Here is an 8,733-nt window from a genome sequence, read left to right on the forward strand (position 1 = left end):
CTCAGGAATTTGAAAAGGGATGACACATCTAAGACAGCAAAGGGAACCAAAGCCAACTGTCCCCAGGGGGGTTCCTTCTCCCACGCCCAGACACATGGGCTGCCCACAGATGCTAGTAGCAAAGCAGCTTGGAGTTTGGGCAGAGACAGTCCGGGCTGCTGTAGGCTGATCGTGCTGCCTCCCATGAGTGTCCCATCCCTGCCCATGCTCTTCTGGTGGCACTGTACCAACCCGATGACCTCTCGGGGCCTCAGATTCCTGCTCTGTCAAATGAGAGATCGTTCCTGGCCACCTTCCAGGTGCAGGGGATGATGAGATGGTGAGTGGGAAGGAAGGCCCCTTATGTCCCATAAAGCAACTCTGCTCAGAGGTCCTTAACCATCTCTTCATGTGGAGTGTGTCTAGCACCCATGGACCTCCATTTGTGTTGTGGCTCCTGCCGTGGTGGGAGGCTTTACATCCTGCCAGAAAAGGATATCACATACTCGTTCTGAAGCTCCCTCCTGGCCTGGCACCTCAAGGGTGTCCTTCTTGCTCTCTGGAACTCTGTCCTCTTATCTGAAAATAAGGTCGGGTGTCTCAGGACATAGTGCAGGGAGAGGGGTGAGCAGGAAAGGGCCCCTTCAGGAGGCTCACCCTCAGCCCCTTCCGTCTCCCTCTCTAGGCCTGAGGTCAGCGCGGAGCTCAAGGACCTAATCCTGAAGATGCTAGACAAGAATCCCGAAATGAGAATTGGGGTGCCAGACATCAAGGTGGGGGAGTGGAGGTCTTGGGTTGGGCTGGGACACAGAAAACAGAACCGTTTTTCTCCTGTTGGAGAGACCTACAGTAGAACATGTGTGATCGTGCTTGGGTTTGAGGTTTGCGAGGTGATTGCTGGGAGAATGCCTAGAGTCCCCAGCTGTCTGTCTGTCTATGGTCCTGACCCCTCCCTGCACTCCTGGCCTCCGCAGTTGCACCCCTGGGTGACCAAGCATGGAGAGGAGCCCCTCCCCTCGGAGGAGGAGCACTGCAGCGTGGTGGAGGTGACCGAGGAGGAGGTGAAGAACTCCGTGAGGCTCATTCCCAGCTGGACCACGGTGGTAAGAGGGCTGGGAAGAGGATGTCTTGTCCCAGGAGGGTCTGTGGGGGGACAGAGGGCTGCGTGTTGGCCAGCTGTGATACTGGGCCATGGAGGCTGCTATTCCTCTGGAGGTCCCTGGTGAAGAGGTCACATCTGCAGCCTCATGGCAGGAAGGCCAGGAGGCGTGGTAGGGAAAGTGAGTGGTTTAGAGAAACTCACTTCCCGTGCTGAGCAGCAGCGTCACCGCAACTGGTGGAAGCTTTTCCTTCCTTCCAGATATGCGCTGAGCTTCTGCTGTCCTCCTGTACTGCACTAGGAGCCAAGGGCATGGCAGTTAGAAGGCCCAGCCTCTCAATTGGAGAAGTGGCCCCAGAGCCCACGTGTCAGTGCACACAGCACCCATGTCTCCTTCCAGTCTCCCCTCAACTTTCAGTTCATCTTCCTCTGGACATCTTCCATGCTGATGGTTGGAAGTTATTACTGTAGCCCCCCATGGCCATTTGGGGTACACCAAGACCCCTGCCCCGCCTTTGCCTGTGCTTCACAGTGAGTCAGGGAAAGCACAAGGCCAGGAGAGAGTGAGGGTCACTACTAGTGGTGGGGTCTGGTCTTGTACTTCATTCCCCCATGTGTCCAGGCCCAGCAGGGACCATTGGCTGAATGCCTGCTCCACTTGTTCACTTGGCTCTGTGACTGGCGCCCCTGGAACCAAGCATGTCCCTTCTCAGCTCAGACCCTGCTCACTCACTCTGGGGTCTTTGTTCCCATGAGTAAAACCTATGACGCAAGTTGCCCTGCAACCCTATGCAGCCTGCCTCCTGTCACGTGCTTGGCCCACCCATGCCCCAAGAGTGGCTGCCCTGGAGCCTTGGGCCTCCTCCTCCCTCTGCCGGAGACCTCCTCCCTAGATGTCCCCACCGCTCACTTCCTCACTCCCTTCAGGCCTTTACTGCAAAGTCACCTCTTCTGAGCAGTAAGTGCCTTTCCCAGCCCTTTATCTACAACTTTAGCCCTCACCGCTACCCTGTGTCACACCTCATCCCCTTCCCTTGTTTTAGTTTTTTCTCTTCAGCCCTTACCACTTACTAACATATTCTATATTTTGCTGATTTGTCTTATTTATTGCTTGTCCCCAACTAGAATATAAATTTCCTGAGGGCAAGAATTTTGGCCACAGTGTGGCCTTAGTGCTTAGAATAGTGTCTAGCTGGCATATGATAGGCACTCAATAGTGTTGATGGGATGGGTGGATGGATGGATGATGTGAGTGAGCAAGTGAAAGGATGAGTGCACCACTGGGTCTTCACATGTGTATATGAGTCGATATGTCTGTGGGCAGGGAGTGGGGCTGCCCTCATTGCGGAGGAAGGACGAAGGCAGAAAGCCAATATGTGGCCATTGGCTCGGCTGTCACTGCCACGGGTACCTCTGGGCCTCCCTAGCTAGAAGGTGTTTCCCAGTAGCACTTCCAGTTCTGTCCCTCCCCACACTTTCAGCCTGGTGTCACAGACCTTTCCTTGTCTGGTCCTGGCCTCTGCCCCCATGCTCTAGGTGGCACAGGGCTCCTTACTGTTCTGGGAGTTCACCCCTGGCAGCTACCCCTCTGTGCTCCTGCTTTTGTCATTTCCTCTCCTCTGAGTTGGACCCTCAGTGGGGCCCACCCAGCAGCTGCCCTCTGAGGTGTGAGTGGGGGCTGTGCACGAGCTGCCTCCGTGTCTGGGGGCCTGGGCCCCGTGTTCCTCATGCTGAGGTGTCCTCCCCAGATCCTGGTGAAGTCCATGCTGCGAAAGCGTTCCTTTGGGAACCCGTTTGAGCCCCAAGCACGGAGGGAAGAGCGATCCATGTCTGCTCCAGGAAATTTGATGTAAGTGCTGGTGGGCCGAGGCCTGCTGGGTGCTCCCTGGCAGGCTGAGCCCAGAGCCAGGGGACTTGGCCAGTCTCAGAGTTGTACCTCTGTTCTCAAGGCTAGTTAAGACTTGGGTCTTAAGGGACTGGGTGGCTCCTGTAGCTCTGTGGGTAGGGCTCCGTCCACATACGCCCAGGCTGGCGGGTTCAAACCTGGCCTGGGCCAGCTAAACAACAATGACAACTACAACAAAAAATTGCTGGGCGTTGTGGTGGGCGCCTGTAGTCCCAGCTACTTGGGAGGCTGAGGCAAGAGAATAGCTTGAGCCCAAGAGTTTGAGGTTGCTGTGAGCTGTGATGCCACAGTACTCTACTGAGGGCGACATAGTGAGATGCTATCTCAAAAATAAATAAACAAACAAACAAATAAATAAATATAAAATAAAATAAGACTAGAAGGGACCTTTGTGGCCCAGCCCTTTGCTTCCGTCACTTACAGCCTCTAGAAAGACCCACCTTGGCCCAGAAAGACCCATCTTCTCTGAAGCTTGATATTGTCACTCTCCCTTTGGGCGCAGCTCCGTTCTCTCGGGCTTCAAGCCTGGAGCCCCCTCAACTGATGGCAGCCTGGCAGAGGTTTGCAGACAGGCCCATGTCAGCCCTTGTAGGAGGCTGGCTGTGGAGGGAGGGGGGCTTCTGCTGAGTCTGTCTGGCCCTTGAGGAGTGAGTGCTCTGTTTTCTGAGTGGGACCCTTGTTGCCTGCAGCCATTGCCGAGACTGTGTGCCCAGTTAGCACTCTGTGAATGCTTATCTAAGACACATGTGGACACGCTGGACTAGCCAGGGGAGAGGAACTCTCATTTGCTGAAGGCTCCCTGCTGTGAACCATACCTGTGTGTTTACCACCTCCTGGGAGAGGCTAGAAAATCAGTTCCCCAAACCTCTGTGGCTTTGTCCTCAGCTCTTCCACTTTCCACTACAATAAAAGTCAGTTTGGGGGGCGGCGCCTGTGGCTCAGTGAGTAGGGCGCTGGCCCCATATGCCGAGGGTGGCGGGTTCAAACCCAGCCCCGGCCAAATTGCAACAACAAAAAAAAATAGCCGGGTGTTGTGGCGGGCGCCTGTAGTCCCAGCTGCTCGGGAGGCTGAGGCAAGAGAATCGTGTAAGCCCAAGAGTTAGAGGTTGCTGTGAGCCGTGTGACGCCACGGCACTCTACCCGAGGGCGGTACAGTGAGACTCTGTCTCTACAAAAAAAAAAAAAGTCAGTTTGGGATGCCAGCAAGGCTGGCTGGAGTTTGTATACAGACCTGCACAGAGAAAATCGTGTGGGTCCTAAATTTGGTCCTGGGATAGCAGTTACCTTCTTTTGGCCTGTGATGGGCGCTGCAGGGAGGAAGGCTGGCAGGAACTGTGCTCCTGCTTGTTTTGTGGTGAAGGTGTGTTCCCCCCAAAAGGTGAATACTGGGCTGTCTAAGTACCCTGGCCTCTCAGGAAGGAGAATTTCTACTTTGCTTTCCAACAGCCAAGATGTTGGTTCTGTGTGAGGCCTCCCTCCTGTAAGTGGGCTCTTCAGAAGTCCCATCACAGCAGACACACTGGTATCTGCTACTTGTCAAAGGCAACCTTATGGGATTGTCTCCACAATAAATTGTGGGGCCTGGGAGAGTCCTGATGGTTTCCAGCTGCAGTTTTCCCATGTCTTCCATGAAGTGGTTGGGTTTGGGGAGGGAGTTCCCTGAACTCATCTAGATCTGCAGGCCCCTGATGCTGGAATTGCACCTAGTGTAAGAGGAACATATATAATTTGACATCCAAATGGGACTACTTTTGAGAGTGAACCAGGAAGCTATTAATAATCATGGCAGGACAATAGAAGAATCAGGACTGTGCCCAGCAAACTTGGATATCTGGTCCTTCTAGCTCAGGGCCTGTGGCTCAGCACCCCCTAGTGGTGGGACAAAGCCAGTCACAGGATAACGACATCTAACACCTAGTTTTGTCCTGCACACTGTGATTGGAGAAGATGGGGCTTAATACTTTCCTGTTAACTCATATTAAATCCCGCAATTCTGTGACCCAAGTTTAATTTATTTTTTGAGACAGAGTCTTTTTTCTTTTTTGAGACAGAGTCTCACTTTATCGCCCTAGGTAGTGTGCTATGGCATCACAGCTCATAGCAACCTACAAATCCTGGACTTAGGCAATCAGCCTCAGCCTCCTGAGTACCTGGGACTATGGGCGCCCGCCACAACGCCCGGCTATTTTTTTTTTTGCAGTTTTTGGCCAGGGCTGTGTTTGAACCCGCCACCTCTGGCCTATGGGGCCAGCGCCCTACCCCTTTGAGCCACAGGCGCCACCCACCTGGCTATTTTTTGTTACAATTTGGCTGGGGCTGGGTTCGAACCTGCCACCCTCAGTATATGGGGCCTATGGGGCCAGCACCCTAGCCACTGAGCCACAGGCCCCACCTTTGGCTCAGGAGAGGGGAGGAGGGAGACAGTCTTACTGTGTCACCCTCAGTAAAGTGTTGTGGCGTCACAGCTCACAGTTCATAGCAACCTCAAACTCTTAGGCTCAAGCGATTGTCTTGCTTCAGCCTCCCAAGTAGCTGGGAGTACAGGCACCCACCACAACTCCTGGCTATTTGTTGTTGTTGTTGTTGTTGTTACAGTTGTTATTGTTGTTTAGCTGGCCCAGGCCAGGTTCTAACCCATCAGCCTTGGTGTATGTGGCCAGTGCTATAAGCACTGTGCTACAGGTGCCGAGCCCCAAGTTTAATTTTGAAAGCAGATTTAACCTAATCATGGGTTTCCAATATTTGTCCTTTATAGACTATTTTTTATACTTCAGGATAATTGTTGAAATTCTGTAGTAGGATTAAGTGTGATTGGTCCTTTATTAAAATATTGGCAAGGCACAATGGCTCATGCCTATTATCCTAGCATTCTGGGAGGCCGAGGTAGGTGGACTGCTTGAGCTCATGAGTTTGAGACCAGCCTGAGCAAGAGTGAGACCTCATCTTTACTAAAAACAGAAAAACTAGCCGGCGTTGTTGCAGGCGCCTGTAGTCCCAGCTACTTGGGAGGCTGAGGCAAGAGGATCACTTGAGCCCAAGAGTTTGAGGTTGCTGTGAGCTATGATGCCACAGCACTCTACCCAGTGCAACAGAGTGAGACTCTGTCTCAAAAAAACAAACAAAAAAATAGACATTAAAACCAACTCATTGGTTATTTTAAAAAGAGACATCTTGGCGGGGGTGGAATCAGATACAGGTTGGCTGGTGGAGGTCAACACTGAAGGCAGATACTCTGAGGATGCAGAGGAGTCAGCTGGCCAGATCACAGGAGGCTCTGAGGCCAGGCTGGGAAATTCAAACTTCACCAGGGCGAGGGTTGTGGGCAGGCTGCAGGGAGGCCACATGGAGGCAAAGCTTGGGGAAGTGGGTGAGGGAGATGGGACAGATCATGGGATTCAAATGTCTGTGAATATGTGAGAGAGTGTCCCCCAAATGCATGTTCTGATCCCTGAGATTGCCCTGTCCCTGGTATCCCCTGAACAGGAAAGACGGGTATGGTGAAGGGGGCAAGAGCCCAGAGCTCCCCGGTGTCCAAGAAGACGAGGCTGCATCCTGAGCCCCTGCATGCGCCCAGGGCCGGCAGCACACTCATCCCGCACCTCCAGAGGCCCACTGCCCTCATGCGACAGCTGCCCCTGTGGGCAGGGGGCTAGGGACCACGGCCCCTCTCCTGGCCACCTCCCTCTGTCGTGCTGCATGACCTCCACGCACGCACGTCCAGGGACAGGATTGGAATGTATGTCATTTGGGGCTTGGGGGGCAGGGCTCCCACAAGGCCTTCCTTCTCTTCCTGGCTCTCTGTGGCCTGACCCATTCTGTGGGGAAACCAGGTGCCTGTGGAGCCTCAGAAACCCTACCCAGCTGGTCAGCAAGGCTCAGACAGGAGGCAGGAGATCAAGATGCTTACTGCAACTGAAGAGACCTCCAGGGGTGCTGGGCAGGCCTGGCTTAGCCACCACACACACATGGAGGGGGTTCCCCTGCCCGCTCTGGGGTAGGAGATGGTGCCAGAGTGCTTGTCTACTGAGAATGCTGGTATGGAGGTTCTGACCCCTTGATGTATTCCTAGGCTGTACTGGGAGGGTCAGTATTGGAGAATTCAGATATCTTTTTTGTTATATTTTACTTTCGTTTTTAACCTGGGGGTGAGGGAAGAAACCCTGCTTTGGGAGATCTCATGAGCTTTCCTATAGCTTTGGGTGGTTCCCAGGATACCCCACCATTATTTGGCAGCCAAGTGGACTGGACTGACCTTCCTGGATTGTTTCACATTTGGCACCATCTGGAAAATGGGCTGAACTGAGAACTGAATCAAGCTCTGACCAAAGGCCTGAGCCAGGGGTATCACACCTTCCCTTCCCAACTCACTTTCCCTCTGCATGGCTCCCCAGAGCCCAAGCTGCAGAAGAGATACCAGAGGGGGAGTATCAACCCAGCACCATAGACTTCTAGGTCTGTGGCCTTGCACATGCTGATATAACTGGAACCCACTCTCTGACCCTACACTGGCCTACCCTTCTGGACCCGGAAGCTGCACTCAACATTCCAACAACGAAGGACAAAGAGCCCAGGTTGGAGGCATTGCTTGACATAGAACCCTGGAGGGATGTGCACACGCAGGTGGCCTCTTTGCCAACTGCCTCACCCCAGGACAGTCAGCCTTCTCAAAGTGGGAGTGCTGGGGTGTAATGCATAGACTGGCTCTGCTGGAGCAGAATTCTCTCTCTGAGATCAGTGTCTGCCTAGCCAGCTTGGTGTTTGCCGACCACATGCTCATAGAGGTGGACCTCTCTAAAGGGGAGTAACAAGGACTCAGATACCGCCTCTGGAAACGTGGGCTAGACAAGGGGTTTCAGCCACATGTGTGGGTTTCCTGTTATAGGAGGGCTTGTTTACAGGAGAGGGAAGCTGGGCTGAGGGAGGGCCCGCGTCCTGCTGCATCTCTGCCTGTGGATGTCTGCCACACCTCCACGCACACATGCGTGTGCGTGCCCATCCGCTGCACACAGCACACTTGCATGTCTTGCACCAGTACATGCATCTGTAATATAGTTTCTATGTCTATTTAAGGCCAGGAGCAGAATGTGGCCCGTTGTCAATGGGTCCGCATTTCTCCCTGGCTTCTCTGCACTAAAGCAGTGTGGCCCAGGGCTTTAAAAATAATTCCGTACAGTTTTTAAGAACACTTTTATAGAGTTGATGGAAGCCAAGTCGAAAGCCAATCACTTTTCAACAAGTTTTTCTTGAGCATCTCTGTGAGCACCTGGTTTTAGGGGCTACGTAGATTAAAGCTCAGAGGTGGGCCCAGCTCCACCACCCACATCAGAGCCCAGATGGGACGATGCTCACCCCATCTTTGAGGGTTTTGGTTGGCATCAGTGTTTTGAATGTACTACAAGGGATGAACAAGCTCCATAAGAGTGTTTTAAAAATTAACTTCCCAGGAAGTGAGCTAAAATCAATAAAAGCCCTTTCTTGAGTTTAAAAAGAAAAAAGGCTTTGTGTGTATGTTTTCTGCGGCTGGTATGTGTTCTTTCTCACTGGGTGGACCAGCTGGCTTCGCTGGCTTTCCTGGAAGGGTGTGAGGTGCCCTAAGCAGGACGGCAGTGAGACGGAGGGAGAGGGATGGCTCGGGAGAGTGATGCAGCTCAAGCCCATCCTAGTGAAGGATGGAATGTCTCAGAGCCAGTGCACTGCCCATGAAGGCAACTGCCTATCTCACAGGGGCATAGGAAGGTGAGAGCTGTCA

The 8,733-nt window shown here is 53.1% G+C and overlaps 1 protein-coding gene across 2 annotated transcripts in view; it reads left to right on the forward strand.

The window, feature by feature from the left end:
* Positions 1 to 8,479, forward strand: part of CAMKK1 (calcium/calmodulin dependent protein kinase kinase 1) — a 29,340-nt gene extending 20,861 nt beyond the window's left edge. For both annotated transcript variants that reach the window (XM_053570691.1, XM_053570692.1), the window contains exons 13-16: positions 665 to 752; positions 954 to 1,082; positions 2,827 to 2,927; positions 6,468 to 8,479. In XM_053570691.1, the coding sequence (XP_053426666.1) occupies positions 665 to 752; positions 954 to 1,082; positions 2,827 to 2,927; positions 6,468 to 6,540 (391 nt within the window). In that variant the 3' untranslated portion in view covers positions 6,541 to 8,479. The remainder of the gene's footprint in view (positions 1 to 664; positions 753 to 953; positions 1,083 to 2,826; positions 2,928 to 6,467) is intronic.
* The last annotated feature ends 254 nt before the right edge of the window (positions 8,480 to 8,733 follow it).

This window comes from Nycticebus coucang, chromosome 18 (assembly GCF_027406575.1).
Source record: "Nycticebus coucang isolate mNycCou1 chromosome 18, mNycCou1.pri, whole genome shotgun sequence".
NCBI classification, from domain to species: domain Eukaryota; kingdom Metazoa; phylum Chordata; class Mammalia; order Primates; family Lorisidae; genus Nycticebus; species Nycticebus coucang.